At 44.5% G+C, this 17,295-nt stretch overlaps 1 protein-coding gene across 1 annotated transcript in view; it reads left to right on the top strand.

Moving 5' to 3' along the window:
* Positions 1 to 14,725, top strand: part of LOC147642259 (E3 ubiquitin-protein ligase APD2-like) — a 66,882-nt gene extending 52,157 nt beyond the window's left edge. The window contains exons 6-10 of the mRNA XM_086804457.1: positions 6,360 to 6,442; positions 6,889 to 7,035; positions 7,264 to 7,378; positions 7,468 to 7,744; positions 13,966 to 14,725. Of these exons, the coding sequence (XP_086660583.1) occupies positions 6,360 to 6,442; positions 6,889 to 7,035; positions 7,264 to 7,378; positions 7,468 to 7,744; positions 13,966 to 14,044 (701 nt within the window). The 3' untranslated portion in view covers positions 14,045 to 14,725. The remainder of the gene's footprint in view (positions 1 to 6,359; positions 6,443 to 6,888; positions 7,036 to 7,263; positions 7,379 to 7,467; positions 7,745 to 13,965) is intronic.
* Positions 14,726 to 17,295: the final 2,570 nt, after the last annotated feature.

Below are 17,295 nucleotides of genomic sequence, written 5' to 3'. Positions count from 1 at the left end.
CACTGAGACCCAAAAATCTGGACACCCTCAATAGCCTCCGTGCATCTAGCTCTCCAGATCTGCCATGCTGTAATACTGGCAATAATCTCCCAACTGGTGTCAATCCTCTATCTAGGGGGTGTATAATCAGAGTGAGGAACATCGTGCAATAAACCATGCTGGGCAATACCTCTACGAATGAAAAAAACAGAATCTGTACCACTGTCCTCATGAAAAAGTTGCGGACCGGACTGGGAGAGCCAAGCAACTGCCCCCCAAGTCACATGCATGGCTCGGCCACTCAATTTGCCCATAAGTTGGGCTACAGGACCCCAAATCTGCTGTGCAATGCTGCACCCCCATAGACAATGTTGTACAGACTCAGAATTTGCCGCACATCTAGGACAGGAAGGTGCTACACCGAAAACTGATCTCCACTGATTGGTGGGGAGACCACCATGTAAGAATAACCAAAAGAAATGAGAGATCTGGCTCCTTCTGTATGAGTGCCAAAGTCTATGCCAATATCTGCGCTGTATCACTGGAGAAATATCGTAGCTCTCCCAATGAGGCCTGAGAGTAGGAATCCTATGCATCTGTCGAGTGAGGAGAAGCCTGGCATTCCGAACAGTGAAACTGAAAAAAGGAAGGCTTTTCAAAGGATCGAAGGCATCAATCCACTCCCACTCTCCTGGATCCCACTGAAGATATCTGATAGGACTGCCACCATATAGCCACAAACACCAAGAGCCATGAGTCACTATCTGAGGAGAAGGGTCAATGAACCAGTGCTTCCCCGAGCGACCAACAATCCTCACTGGACTAAGCCTAGTGTTTGGTATGATCTCCTCCATACTACTTTTCCTCAATATCCCACCATACTACTTCTCCTCAATCTCCCACCAGGCATGATAGAATACATGAGGAAATCTGTATCCTCCTGGCCTGGCAGAGCAATGACCTGCAGAGGTATGCCTATCCTCGAAAAAACTCCCAGCCAACTCGGATGATAGTCTCCGTGAAAGGTCCCAGAAAGCCACTCATGCGGAATAGCTGCATCAATCTGATCAATACGAATGCGAGAGCCCCTAAGATGCTGAGTGGATGCAACTCTCCGATCCTCCGGAAGACTCTTAAAGGTCTTCCAAGCAAGAACTGTGTATGCGCATCTCTCCCATCCTGACCATTGCATATAACGAGATGCACCAAGTGGCCGACCAGCCTCGTCCCTAATGAACTCGTTCCACATAATAGGTTGTCGGTTAGCCTCGTCCAAAGACCTAGGAAGCCTTTGTCGCAAAAAATATCTCATGCTTCTCCATGCTCTGACAATGGTTGCAATAAGAGGGAAAGATAGTGCCCTAATATCAGCCTCTGTGAACAAAAAACGTGTGTTGGGCATCCAGTCTCTCCCGACCCTGGGTGTACATCTGGAAATCTGAGACAAGAAAAAATCCTTCCAAGGCTCAGTGCCTGGTAGGAAACCTCTGACCACAAGTTTGCAAAGCAACGCCCTGCATTGAACATCCGGATCGATAATATTCAAGCCCCCCTCTCTTTTGGGCTAAATAACTGTGAGCCAAGCAACCCTGGCACGAGTGTCTGAGGTGCCATCCAAACCCGACCAGAGAAAATTGCGGATCAATCTCCGCAATTGGCCAATGCACGCACGAGAGAAGCACCAACAAGAGGCAATAAACCAAGCTGAGGCAAGCAAAACCTGATTAGCCACCAAAGCTCTGGAGGCTAAATCTAATCTCCTGGAGCTCCAATGGAGGAGCTTCTTCCGGATACTCATAAGTACTGGAGCAAACTGTTGTGCAGGAGAAATATCAATCCCAACTTGGCATCCCAAATATCTAGCAGTACATCCTCTGTGGATCCAAGTAAAACCAAGCTCTGCACCCCAATCAACTCTCGGTGAATCACTAACCCAAAAACCAATAGATTTGTGCCAATTAATGAGTACCCCTGCTGCCAAACAGAACTCCTCTAGTGCTACCCGGAAGGAACATAAGCATATATGTGAAGCCTCCAAAAACAGGGCTGTGTCATCAGCTAACTCAGAGTCAACCAACTCCTCATGGCTACGAAGAGGCAACCTCAATCCTGAAATACCAGCAGTGGAGCGGAGAAAGATGCTCATGGCCTCTGCAACTATGATATATAATAAAGGGGCTAATGGGCAGCCCTGTCGTATTGAACGAGAAATCTGAAACCACTCTCCTCTATCACCGCAAGCAAGAACTCTACTGTGGGCATCACGATACATGCATGAAACTCCCTTGATCCATCTCTGAGAGAAGCCCATATGACTAAGAGTACCCTCAAGAAAGTTCCAATCCACTCTATCATAGGCCTTCTCAAAATCCAAGAGCAGAATGGCTAAGGGCTGATTGCTTGCTTTAGCCCATTCGACGGCCTCCCAAAACGAGAAAATGTTATCAAAGACGCTCTTGCCATGTAAGAATCCATTGAGATGGGCTGTGAGAAGCAAAGAAATGTTTGTTACATTTGCCACCCATCTGTGTCCAAAAGGATTCTTGGGCATGGAAACGATACTCCGCGCGCTGCTCAAGAGAGTGATGAAGTTCTGCTCTAATAGTACATAAAGAATCTGCAACCCATTGAGCATGAGGATGTTTCTCGTGCTCTTTCTGCAAGGTAGCCAATCTACGTCTAATAGCCCTTTCCAAGTCCAAGGCCTCTTGCCTCTTAGACAGGGCACATGTGTGATAAAAGTCACTAATATCACAGAGAGCAGAGGCCAAGCTTTGAGAGGCATGTAAGAAGTCATGAGATCTCCAAATATCCAGCATACGACGCGATAGTTCTGCATCTGAAAACAAATGATCAGGGATGCGTACATGGGGGTGCTGATCCATGGCAATTCGGATCTCTAATACATAAAACCACCGGGCAATGATCCGATTTGGAGGTGCCTGTAGCAATCGAAGTATGTCCACCTCTGTCAAGCACCCAATAATCCACATAAAATCTGTCTAACCGTGCATAGATACATCCTACATCTCTTCTCCTGTTAGACCATGAATAAAGAAGAGTGGATGGACTCCTCAAAATGTCATCCTCATGCCAACAATCTCTACCATGAATGGAGAGTATAAACCTCTCCCAAGACGCTCTTTCAAGAGGATGCACCAAGCCCTCATGTCCACCTCTTTTATCCGTTGGCATCTCAACCATGTTAAAATCCCCACCAATAATCCAATGGTCGGCAAGAGGCATCAATGTAGTGAGAGATTTCCAAAAGGCAATCCTCTCACCTCTATGGTTAGGAGCATAGAGGTTGAGAATACCAATGCGTGTAGTACCCTGCATAAGAAGGATCCACTGCGCTCTCGCAGGCAAAATGACACCATGTCCAATGATGCAAGGCAAGATCAAAGCTGAAACAGAGATACAAACACCACCCTTGGTACCAACAGCCGGTGACCAAAAGGTGTGTCTTGAGAGAAGCTTGCCTGATCGCCCACACTGACTAGCATCCAGTTTATGCTCTTGCAAGAGCAATATATCCATAGGTCCACATGTGACTGCACAATGAAGCTGGGTTTTTACAATTTGTTTCCGTTGACGCTGAAAAAAACCCCCAAGACCCTGAATGTTCCAAGAGACAATCCTCATAAAGACTCAGAGTAGGAACGACCAGATCTCGTGGTCGACGAAGGACCCCCTTTAGAGGCGGAAGTACGTCTCGCATTGGTAAGGGAGGGCAAAACTGACGATGTAAACCTTACCTCTCTCTCCCACTCCGGGGAAAAGCCAGGGCTAGTCCTCAGAACTGGAGAGGTACCATGACAATGCGGATGTGCAACATCATCCTCAAGGGTGCAATCATCCTGTTGTAAATGTAATGCAGCATCCTCCTGTGAGGGATCCAGATCATGTGCCTGCAAGGCCTCATCCTCCAAAAAAGGATCAACATCCTCTGAGGCAAGAGTTGCATAGGGGTTAGGGTGCTCCACATGGAGTGTGGGTGAAGGGGTTAGGGTGCTCCACATGGAGTGTGGGTGAAGGGGCAGGTACGGGGGTCCGAGGGTGCCTGCCATCCCTAACCACAACCCAACGCTGTGTGGTCTGCTATGGCAAAGGAGCAGCTGGAGTCTCGGCAACTGCAGAAGGCTTCTGATGGGCAGGACCACGCCGCCTCCTAGCATGGCCCCTCGATCTGGGACAATCTCTAGCAATGTGACCCTGTTGACGACAAATCCGACACTGGTCAGGTCTGCCTGCAATCTCCATCCTCTGGCGAAAATGAGATCCGTCAGGTCTCTGAAGCATAACATGATCATCAGTAATCGATGGATCAGGGACAAGCACAAGGACCCGGGGTACACCATCAAGAGTGGCGGTAACGGCCGCCGCGGAAGCTGAGGCGGGAGAGCTCGGGAGGATTGGTACCTCTAGAACTTGGCCAAAGGATGCCCCTATGGAAGCTAAAAGCTTCCAATAGGACCGAGGAACAGCAGGGAACCGTAATGAGACCGGGGTAAGGCGCTGATCCTCCACCACTAGATCAAAGCCCACCTGGTACTGAAAGAAGAAAATCTTCCTAGGACCAAGAGGAAAGGGGCTGCTAGCCAAAGCCTGAGAAGTAGCTTCAGAAGAATGAAAGTCCACCTGGAAGAAGCCTCGACCAAGTAAACGAGTATCTTGAAAGTGCACAATTAGCTCTGAAGGGAGAGCTGCTAGAAGCCATTCACGGGCCTGTGAACGAGAAGGGTGGGAACCATAAACTCTCGCAACAAGGGTAGTCTGGACCTCAAGGTCAATGTCGTGCTGAAGAGAGGTGAGCTCGTCTTGTGAAAAATTGATGATTCTCCCGGCCAATGAGGGTGACGAAAGATTGGCTGTGGCAGAAGAAGCCATAAAGCCAATCAAAAAAATGGGCGGCCGACTTGAATCCAGGTAAAAGTGCTGCTAATAGAGAGGCGGGTGCAGAAGAGGGGGGCAAAGGCAGGAGCAAAAGGGCCGGGAGCAGCTGGGGTAGCAAAGGCAGGGGGGCAGGAGGGGGCAGCAGAGGGGCAGGCGGGGACTGCAGAGGGGGAGGCGGGGGCAGCAGAAGGGCTGGCGGGGGCTGAAGATGGGCAGGCGAAGACAGCAGAGGGCAGGCAGGGGGCTGCAGAAGGGCTGGCGGAAGCAGCAGGAGGGGAGTGGAGGGCAGGCGGGGGCAGGAGGAGGGCAGGCGGGGGCAGGAAAATCAGCAGCGCAAGCTCACTCTGCAGACATCGTCGTTTGGCAGCTTATCGATGATGTCCATATTGACGATGATCCAGTCAGCAAGACAAGAGACATAAGGACATCCAAAAATCTTACCCTCCACATAGCCAAATAAAAGTTCCAAGTGAGTTAGCTGCCGTTTGCCAAATGCATCCGTGTTCGCAGCTCTATGCTTTAATGTGAACACGGATGCATTTGGCAAACGGCAGCTAACTCACTTGGAACTTTTATTTGGCTATGTGGAGGGTAAGATTTTTGGATGTCCTTATGTCTCTTGTCTTGCTGACTGGAAGCTTGTTTTGCAATATATTCAGTAGTCGGGTAGACCTCTTGAGACTGGCAATACTTTGAGACAAGAAAGTATCTTTTGGAGCCATGCATTCCCTGCTCCTTTGGCTCTCTGTTCCCCTCGGCGAGCTAGCTTTCTTTCTATAAAAGGAATTCGGGTTTGCTAAGATGATGTTGATGCTGAAGGAAATGTTATGTCCTTTCCTCAAGCTCACAGCCTTGACAGTTGGGTATACACTACAGACCTTTATGGCGCATGTTACTAGAACAATTGTAGCCTTTTAATCCTCTGAAGGCCACAAACCAAAAGTTTCCTTTGGCAAATTTCACATTCTCTTCGAGGTTATTCCTCTAGATTTTTTTGGCTGTTTGGCAGGTGGCCTTGTATAGATTGGATCATGCATAACCCTCTCTAATCTAGACTAGATATTGGGCTTTGTGGACAATATGGCATGCAAGAAATTAGTTGGTTTTTCGTTCCGTAATAAGGATTGCACGCGACTACTTTGGTCAATCCTTGCGTCAGTCTTTGTTTGACAGCATCCATTTGGATCAGATTGATGATGGCTAGTTGGCTTTGTTTTTTCATTGCTTTTAACTTGTGTGACTGCTCTTTAAAACGTTTGCCTCACTTTGAGGACTTCTTTCATTGTATAGTGAAGCAATGGAACATAGCTTTTTACAAAAAAAAAAAAAAAAGAGAGTATATTTTTTGTATGTACACATACTTTATGTTTACCACACACACACACACACACACACATTTATGTGCATGAGCTTGCAAGCATGCACAGATAAACATATATAATTTGAGGATTGAGGTTGTAATTTTCCTGTATTTGATCACTTAGGTGTGGGAACTCTTCAATATAAAACAGAGCATAATTACAAGTACTATTTCACCTTTGGTAATGTACAGTCCTCAGATGTGCAGGTATGTCTAAGTGAAAGTGTTGTTATTTATTTACAATGAAAACAGTCATATTCTTCAATTATCATTGTTGTGATTAAGCTACTGTGTGTTGAAATCACCTTCTTAGTGGACATATTTTATGTAATGAACACAATGTCATATTCCAGACTCTTAGGCTGGTAACAGGTAAATCCCTGCCTGTCTTACGGGCAGCAGGTTGAATGGGCAAGATTGCTGGCTCATCATTTATGGGTGGCTGAGATAGCCACCCTGCTTACGGGTGGGGAGATATCTGCAACCAAATGCTGGTTACAGATAAACCCATCATGTCCTCATGGGCAGGGCCCTGAAAACCAGGCTTCCCCCTCCCCCCTCCTTCCGCAGTGGGTTCCAGCTGGAGAGACATTTGTGTATGTTGCTCTGCTTAAGTGAAAGCTGTTGTTTCTAAATAACTATTTATGGAGCAGGTAAATGTAAAGATTAAATTTCAAAGCAAGGTGCATAGGACGGAGAACTATAAATCTCAATGCTATTTGACGTCTGCAACCTGTGCTGTGCATCTAAATTTCCTAGCATCCGATGTGCTACTACTAACATCGCCACAAACAGATCAGGTATTGATCTCATGCTCAGCTGTTGTATTGTCATAATTGGGAGACTCTAGAGGGGGATGAAAGCTGCAGACTGTAACTTGCTAGTCATATTTAGGCATTGCTTATGGCTTGTTGCATGTGGCACAAATCAACCCTCCAATTTGTAGATTTGTCTGATGCTTTCAGGTGGAGTGTTAGGCTTCAATGGTAGTTTTGAATTGTTTTGTTTTTGCGCTCTGCATTGCCAAGGTTATTGGGCAGGGAGATACACACAGAAATGCACGGCTTCTGCAACAAGGTGATGATTTATGGAATGTAAACGTTGTATTTGAGCAGCGTTGGGTCACATATCTGTTCTTTTGGGGTAAGGGGGTCCTTCTTAGAGTATGATTTTTCTCTACATGTGCATGAATGAAACGATGCCAAAATTGACATGAAATATTTCTCGTGCAGGGATCATAGCAATCATTTTGCTAATTTTTCTGCTATTCTGCAAGTCATTTTCACGTGGCACGGAAGCATCTCCACACAGCTACAGGCCTGTTGCAGAGGCAACCCCTCTTGACACTTCTTACAAGGAGAAAGAAAAGTTAATAAAAATTGATGGTTTTGAGGAGGAAGAAACTGAAGGTCTGGAAGATTATATGTGCATAATCTGCTTTGAAGCACACAGAAGTTGTTTCTTTGATCCATGTGGGCATTCTGCAACATGTTATTCATGCAGCATGAAGTGAGTGTTCCTTTTTTGCCTGTAAGGTTAGATTTTCAATATGTTTTGGGCACAATAGCTTTCCTTTTTTGTAGATCGATTTCAGTTTCATGGTGTAGACCCTGTTTGTGCTTGTTGTGAATCATTTCTATCAATTATCTGAGATTCATTATAAAGTCAAATCTGTGGATTAATTGCCAAGAGTATTTCGTACCTTTTACCTAGATTGAAAGTAGGCATTGAACTATGCCAAAACAAGGCTCTGCTTTGGATTGTATACCTAGGGGGAAGGGGGTTTGTATTGTAAGATGCCAATTAGTGCTTAGCATTTGGTTGGATTCAAAATGTTTTACCGCGCATCTCATGGTTTGGTTGGGAATGCAAGGATGCCAGGAAGGTTTGGAAGAAAAATACTACAGGGCAGTGAATGTTAGAAGGTTCAAAGAGTCCATTATACCATGACCTGCTGGAAACACAGGAGATTTGAGACTGACTATGAACATAAAGAAGCTCCCACCCTTGCAACCTGGGCAATCGACATCAGGAGACCGATCAAGTCCTTTTTACCATGACCTGCAGGAAACGCAGGAGATTTGAGGCCACCTTTTAACATGAACTAGCTCTCATACCTTTTTCCCCCCAAGAATAGATTCTTCTATTAGTCAAAGGAAAAATGTGTGCACAGTGCAGACTAAATACGAGATCTGAAAAAAAACAAAAAACCACATGGAGGGTGGCTTCTTCTCCGTCTGGCTGCTCTCGGAGGGAGACTACATGGGGGAGGGGGAGGGAAAGCCACAGTGGGGGCTGTACAAGTCCAGAGTCCTCTTGAGGCTCCAAGTGCGCAAGAAATTCACAGGAGATTTGAGACCACCTGTGAACATAAACGAGCTCCCACACTATTAGCCAAAGAAAAAACGTGTGCATAGTTGCAGATTATAACTCTCCAAAGAGGAAACAAGCTACAAAATACTCTCACACCAGATTTTTAAAAAACACAGGAGGGGAGGCTCCCTCTCTATCTGGCCGCTCTTGGAGGGAGGCTATTTGGAGGAAGGGGAATATTGAGGCCTGTACTGTCAAACAAGTCCAGAGCCCCCCCCGGGTGCAGAAAGGGCCCAGGCTCCAAGTGCGCAAGAAGGCTGCTCGGCGCTACCGCATCCAGTCCGAGTCACTGGTGAGGTGTTCCCATCGCCCTTGGAGGGTGTGAAAAATACCTGTCCAGATGGAATGGACAGAGGCGGAATAATGGAGCCATCGGTAGCCTCGCTACATTGGGCTTGTGGATGTGCTAGGTGGCAATGCTGCTGATGAGCTCCCACTACTGGCTCACACGGTGCTCTGGTCCACTAGGGCACTGGGGATAACTGAGATAGGGAATTGTGTGAGTTGAAGGGCAAGATTTCAACCTAGCCAAAGAACCATAGCCTTTTGCAAAGGCGATCCTCTTCAGCCCTCCTTAAGGACCAAGGTGAACTGTGGGCCTGAAAAGACCATACCTTGACAGAACTGAAAATTCAAAAATTATGACCTCACCAAGGTTGACCTTCAGCTTTTTTTAGTTACAGAAGGGTTTAAGGGTTTCTAATGCTTTTGCAGCCCCTCAGCAGAAGATGAAATCAATACAATATCATCTGCCTAAAGAAGAATTGGCATATGCTGTGGGGGATCCATCATCCAGCTCCACCAGATGGCTCAATAAAATCAGCTACCTCATCATTATACAGTCTGAAGAGTGTTGGAGAAAGAGGACAGACTTGCATAACACCAGCGGTGCACAAAATCTCATTAATCATCCTTTGGGGAGTTCGGACACTGACTTGCTCATACAATTCCATAGCAGCCCAAATAACCTTGGGTGAAAAACTGAGATCTTGAAGCCTATAAACGTTTCTTGCATGCGACTTTGTTGAAGGCCTTTCAAAAATTTACAAAGCAGCAATAGAATTTCTCAGGCTTGGCATGTGCTCCCTCAATGATGTCGGTGAGGATAAAAATATGATCCACTGCAGAAACTGTGTCAAAAACCAGCTCTCCCTTTGGATACTCATAAAGCATAGATCTTAGCTATTGTATGACCCACCATGATCAGCCTGTGGTAATTCGGCTCCATTCGGTCTCATAAGTATTGGAGGTCTAGGTTTAAGTTTGGGGAAAACTTTTGCCAACTACCTCGTTGGAAAGCTTGGCAAGGATGTGTGCAGTTATCTTCATCCATATGTAAAGAATCCTGTTTGTGGACCCTCGTGATCCTTAGCCCTGTAATTTCTTGATAGCATCTCTCACATTGTCAGTGGTAAATAGATTGGAAGTATTGGGTTTGGGTATGTGTGAGAAGTCTGGTCATCTAGGAGTGTTTGTGTATAGGTATCTCAAATATTGAGGGTTAGTGATCGGTGTAGGAGGGCGAATAGTTTTCAGCTTTCTTTGGATTCATTTCTTGATGGCATCCCTCAAATTGGCAGTTGTAAATTGATTGGAAGTATTGGGTTTGGGTATGTGTAAGAAGTCAAGTGAAGATTGATTGTGGACATCTAGGAGTGTTTGTGTATAGGTATTCCAAATTTGAGGGTCACTGATCAGTGTTGGAGGGTGTTTTTCTGAGAATAGTTTCCAGCCTTCTTTAGATTCATTACGAGAAAAACGTTTGGAGGGTGTGATGAAAAAGAAAGTTTGTGTACACCCTGGTAGGTGATCTGCTAGACCACTTTGGGACTGTGCAAAGAGGGCTGAAACTAAGGAATGCGTAATCAGCTTCTAGTGGTTTTGGGGGGGGTGTGTGCACTGAGATCAATGATATTAGGGATAAAAGCTAGACATTCACATGATCCATCGTATTGGAGCCTCCTCCATCTGGAAAGCAACTGAGATCACGAATGCAAGTAGAGAACCAACTGTAGCCTGTAACTGTGGGTAGTCCTCTTTCTGGATTTTGGTGTCTTGGTAGAAGATGTCATCTCTCTCTCTCTCTCTTTCGTTTTCCCAACACAGATGGGAGGGGAGTGCATGGAATCCATTGTCTGGGCCAGGCTGGAGCAAATGTGGGCCGAGGAGATGTGAAACTGGGCCCCAAGGAAGTGGCCTCAAGGGAGACCGAGAAAGTGGCCTGAAGTAGACGGATGAGCATATTCCACATCTGGGGTCAGTGAAGGCACTTCTTGTCATGGACTGGTGGAGTCTAGAGAGATTCTATCGGGGGTGCTCATGATAGAGTACGGTTTTATGCTGATAGAGATTCTGAAAATCACAAAAAAGCAAGGGAAAAAACCACACTTTACACATGAAAATCCAAGAATTAATATCGAGAGAAGGACCTGCCACTGCTCTGTGTACAAGAGGAGGTCGACTTATATTGAACTCTGTCTTCCTTGCACTTTTGTCCCACACTGAACAGTAAAGAGAAGTGCTCTTTTTTTTGGTTTTTTAAAGAGAAGCAAATCACCGCTTCTTCCAAAAAAAAAACAAGTTTTTATTTAGATGTGCCCAAATTTAGCATGACTTTGTGCATGCATGAGCCTCTCTACCTACACACCCATTCTTTTCTGCATGCACTGTTTCTGCCCATGCATGTGCAGACCTGCCCCCCCTCTTTCCCTACTGCTGGTCGCCTTCAGTAGATACACCCACCTCTGCTCGCTGCTGTGTTGCACGCTGCCATATGGCCTCCCACCTGTATGGCTTGATGATGTGGCCTGTACGACTTGCTGACGTGGCTGTATAGCCTGCCATGTGGCCTGTATGGCCTGTACAGGTGGCTGTGCAGTCTTACCCTCTGGCTGCCTGGTCCATTTATGCCGCCTATGCATGCCATAAGCTACATGAAGCATCTCTGCAGCCGGGTATGAGAGAGAGGTTTTTTCTATGGTTCCCATGGGAAAAGCAGGGGTGTCAGCGTGCGTTTTTTCTAGGGTTTCAAATCTGCACCTCTCTATCATATAATTCTCCTACCTCAGAATTCATGTACTTCCAACATGACAGTAGACCCCTAAAAAGCATAAACTTTTTCCTGAGATGAGAACTTACGCATGGGGTGGAGAAACGCCTTCAACGAAACCTCAACGCAAAAGCGTAGAGAGTACCTAGTTCTTATGAATCCATGAAAAGCAAAAGGGAAAATCTAGCTAAGACCTTCTCCTGTGCATCGCGATACCTTCCGCATTTAGGTTGCTTTGATACCAAGTGTAACAACCCCATATATCTCCTAAACATAGAACACACGTGATTAGTACAAATCCCCTAAGAGGGGTGCATGTTAGCTCACCTCCTCTAATCTTTGAACCTCCCCTAAGCCAGAGGCCAAGGTTTGACTCCCATAGATCCATGCTTGATAGCTTGGCAATCTTACAAGGTGCATCTAGTATATAGTGTCCATTATTGTCATAAATAACCAAATTGTTATAAATAGCAAGTACACATGGATTTATTAATAAAAACCTTAGCCGCTTGTATTAGCTTGCTTTCTCCTAATCACGAGGATCCCCTAACCTTACCAAATTAGGCCACTAATCTCGAGGATTAGTACCAAGTATGTAACACTTGCCGGTTCTACTGTTGCTCTCTCTTGTGAGGTCACGATAGTTGGTGGTGGTGGCCCAAAGACATCTGTGATGGAGGTCTGGGAGGCGTCTTGTTGTGGTTGTTATGTACTGAAGGCTAACCGGGGGGTTAGTTTGGCTAATTTGTGGATTAGAAAGCATGTTGATTATAGTGGCTAAGGCTCATGAGTTAATAATCCCATAAGTCATAGCTCTTTATAACTTATAAGTGACTATATAATTGGGATTAGCCTATGGAGCGGATTATTGTATTTGTTATGTGACGAGATGGTTTATGCCTAGACCATGGAATCAATCCACTCTGGATTATCCATCCTTGAGGTGGACTGTGCATTGATGACCCGTGAAGGAAGGTCTTGGGATTATGGGATGCTAAGGTTGACTATTGTGAGTCTTAGTATCTATGCTTGGAGGAGATCATATGTTGTACAGGATGTATGGTTGGGTGGTGAGCTAGCATGTGGAACCTTAATCTGGATTACTTGCACATGTCCCTTGGATCTCATACTACGGTGGGCATCTAAACAAGCTCGTTGAAATGGGCTTGGAAACACTCTCTTTCTTCCCCCCCCCCCCCCCCCCCCCCCCCCCCCCCCCAACCTTGGAAACACTCTTTCTCATGCTAGGGTGGGCATCTAAACAAGTTCGTTGATAGGGCCTGGAAACACTCTCTTTCCCTAACCTCGCCAAATTAGGCCACTAATCTCGAGGATTAGTACCAAGTACGTAACACTTGTGGGTCCTATTGTTGCTCTTGTTAGGCCACGATAGTTGGTGGTTGTGGCCCAAAGACATCTGTGATGGAGGTCTAGGAGGTGTCTCGTTGTGGTTGTTATGTACTGGAGGCTAACCAAGGGGTTAGTAAGCAAGGGGTTATTATTAGTGGAGGCGTCTCGTTGTGATTGTTATGTACTGGAGGCTACCAAGGGGTTAGTATGGCTAATTTGTGGGTCAGGGGACCCAAAAGATTAGAAAGCGTGCTGATTATAGTGTCTAAGGCTCGTGAGTTAATCCCGTGAGTCATAGCTCTTTATAACTTATAAGTGACTATATAAGTAGGATTAGCCTAAAGAGCGGATTATTGTATTTGTCATGTGACGAGATGGTTTGTGCCTAGATTTTGTCATGAGAATCCTTGACACTGTCTTTGTCTGGAGTGTTGCCTTGGCATGAGCTCTTTGTGATGGCGGAGCTCTAGCAAATACATGCCTAAATATCTCTGGTCCTTGTACTGCATGACCCATGTGAGAGGGGGCCGAATCTGTCCTGGAAGAGGCAATGAAATCTCCCTTAGATCTCATACTGGGGTGGGCATCTAAACAAGTTCGTTGAAATGGGCCTGGAAAAACTCTCTTTCCCCCATCCGCCCGCAGGCGATGCTGCAGAGGAAGCACCTTGTGGGGTTTTGAACCGAGGACCTCCTGGTCCTAGGCAAACACCTTCACCACTTGGGCTATCACCTCATTGGCAAAACACTGTCTCTCTAGGCGGGCTAGGGATGCGTATCCTTTCACCAAATGTGCATCGGCAGCTGGTCTCATGGAAAAGATTGGGCCTGTAAAGTAACCCCAAGGTACACATAATATGAAACAATCTCTACTTGGGGATCCCACGTGTGTGTGTGTGTGTGTGAGAGAGAGAGAGAGAGAGAGAGAGAGGGATGTGACATCTATTTTGCATGTGCAGGATATTGAAACAGAAGAAGTCACTTTGTCCTCTATGTAGACAGCCAATACTATTTGTAAAAAGGCTTTTTCTTAAGTGAGCCTAATAATATGGATTACTGTTGCCGTTTTTTTATGGTAACCTTTACACATGGGCTAGTTTCAGCTGGAACCAAAGTGTGACCTTCCAATGGCTGCTCTGAAAGTGTCCATGGAAGCTTACACTACGTTTGACAGGATATTGGGGTCTCAATACAAAAATGAGCCACAATTAGAAAATCTGAAATCTGTATTACCCCAATGTGTAATGTGCAACTTGTCAAAATGTTTAGACGACTTAGAATATCCAGTGTATAGGTGAGTAATTGAAATGACAGGTGGCTCATAGGGTATTGGCCAGTTTAAGAGGGCAGTTATTGCTTATCTTGTTTGAAGATTTTATATAGGTTGTTCTCCAGCTCTCATGAAACACAGAAGGGTATGGCCCAGGAAGTGAAAATGATGTGGACTACTGGAGATGTTCAGTTTTTCCCAATGCAAGGTATATGACATCATGTCATCAATTCTGCCAAAGTTGTTATATAGCACAAGCAATACTGAACCGTGTGTGGTATCATTGTTGTTATCACCTATTTGGGACTACTCCTTTTTGTTCTTATAATATAACTCTCTTTCATTAGAGAGCATAAAGGCTCACTTATTTCAGAATGTATTTCACTTATGTTATCGGGAGGCCTTCAAGTATGTATGATGTGTGTTTGAATGGATGAAGGTTTATGGAAGGTTTTACAGGATTGTGATGTTATCTTATTGTCTGTTTCCCTATGTCTACGAGAAGTCATGGCCCTTGTCTTTTTTCTCATGTTGATGGCAAGTCATGGGCAGGCAAGTGATCACCATCTTTATCCTTTGCCCATAGTTTTCCCGTGCAATCATGGGCATTTGCCCATTGATATCAGGCTTGTCACCAAGACAGGAAGTCAATATGCTTACATTCAACACCAAAACTCTCAAACCTTACACCTATAGTTTTCTCAGTTCAATGCATTTCCATTTGGGGGTTAGTAGGATGAAAGCTGTTGTCAAGAGGTCAGAAGTCTAAGCAACTTGTCTGTGTGCTTCCAGTTCTCCTTGCTTATCCAGGCAAGCTGTAATGTGTTAGCTAAAAACTTGTGATTTGAATCTGTTACCGGCCATCTGTATTAATGTATTAATGCAAGCAGCAAAACACCGATCTTTGTTTCTTTGGCCTCTCCTACAACCATAAGAAGGATCTCAAGATCTGAATTCTAGATTGTGTACGGTGAAGATTGACGTTAGCTTATCTTGTATGTTTGCTCATGTTTATAGAGCTTTTAGGATTCTCAAATCCAAAAAGTAGCTTTCCTATTTTTTAACACACAGCATGATACACATATAGCATTCTCTCCTTAACAACAAAAATCTCATTTCAACCTTTCTTATACTCTCATGAGGCATATGGAGACTTTGCCCACATGTTGGCAGGTTGTTAGAGCCAACATGGATGCATTTCTAGAAAGGCTTGCAGATGTCTCCAAAGGGTTATTGAGTAGTGTTGCTCATTAGCGATCAAGGATGATGGGACTGTATTGTGAGAAGTAGTTAATAGAAATCTTGGACAGCTCAATTGTTGAGCCCTAGAGGACAAAAGGACCAAGAAAAGAATCTTGGAGGCTTTTACATTAAAAGTGATGATGTAAATTTTCAAACAAGTTATGCCCTCATCATTGCTCTTATGCTCCTAAACTATTATTCTTATGAGGAAATCATACGCAATAAAAAACCGAAAGATAGACATGGATGAAGGATATGCATGGTTTACATCATTATCTAACATCTATTTAACTCTAGTTCTTTTTAGCAAGATGGGTATACAATCTAAAAGGATGGTTCAATTCAAAGGTATGAAGTACAACTAGTTGCTAAGATCTATGCAAAGCGTTGGTATACAATCTAAAAGGATGGTTCAATTCATAGGCTTAAAGGTACAATTAGTTGCTAAGGTCTATGGAAAAGGTCATGGAATGGATTATGATAAACCTTTGCTCCAGTAACAAAGATGTAACCATTAAGGATGATGTATTCCAGGTGCTTTACACTATTTTTTAATTCCCAAAAGGATACTAGAAGTGGGGTTTTCAATAGGCATTTGGATGAGGTCTACCTGGAACGCATTTATATGTCAAAGGTACAACCCATGGAATACAAGCTTGAAGAGATATTCTTAGGATTTAGTATGCAAGCATCAACTCTTATTCTTTGAAGCTTTTTATTTTTTTAAGTATCTTAGGATGTTTCTCCTTATGTCAACCATAGTGATGGTCATAGTACTTATGTTCTTCATGTTGATCACTTACTCATTGTATGGTCATGTTGCGATGCCCACATTGTAAAATATAGCTTGCGTATCAACACACATAGCATGAACTTCATAAAGAACAAGATCTAGTAAGTTAAGGTAGAAAATAATATGAATTATTATTGTAAACTAAGATTACAATTGATGGCAACTACCTTTCACATGCATGCTCATATGAGGGCGCTTTGAAGGTGATCTAGAAAGACATTGAGATAGATGTTGCATGCACCATAAAATAAGGGTGCATAAGGCAATGAAGAAAATTGATAATTTGAATATGATGGAAGTTGTTGAGAATACAGTACTATCTAGGGGCAGTCATATGTTAAGTCGTTGGACCCCATCCAACACTCTACATATAGTACTACGTTCCAAATTCATTTGAGGTCTTGTACGCCCCTGCGACTTAGTGCGATCGTCTAATATGATTACCGTACACTTTCATGTAGCCTATTTGAATCTCTTAATCAATTGTATATTCATATGGCCTAATCTAACCGAACTTTGAAGCATCGGTCTACTTATGCATGAAGCAACTTCTCCTTTTTTTTGGGGGGCGGGGGGGGGGGGGGGGTAACAACATAGAACTAGCTAGTATTCATGTAATGAACACGACAAGGGTGGACTCAAACTGTTAAGAAAACTGTTTAGAAAACTCTTTTTGAAAACATATACACACTTTTTGTATGTATTCAACCAAGCCGGCAACTACAACATTAACACACTCTCTAAGCTTTGTGTTCTTTTTGGGAATGATCACTATCATGGCACCCACTCTCGGTGTGCTCGATTCCATACACAAATCCTGTGTCGATGAGATTCACGTGATAGGTTCTGTGTTTGGATGGTTTCATGCCTTCATGAGAGGGATGGTGTCTTTTACCACTCCCATAGGAATTCCCTTCATGTCAACGTATTTCCAGGCAAACTCATCCTAAAGTTCTTTGAGTAAGGCTATCAATTCTCCTTCTT

This window comes from Cibotium barometz, chromosome 1 (genome assembly GCF_041138505.1).
Source record: "Cibotium barometz isolate CiBa-2024 chromosome 1, ASM4113850v1, whole genome shotgun sequence".
Classification (NCBI taxonomy): Eukaryota; Viridiplantae; Streptophyta; class Polypodiopsida; order Cyatheales; family Cibotiaceae; genus Cibotium; species Cibotium barometz.
This window is presented reverse-complemented; position numbering and strand designations above follow the sequence as displayed.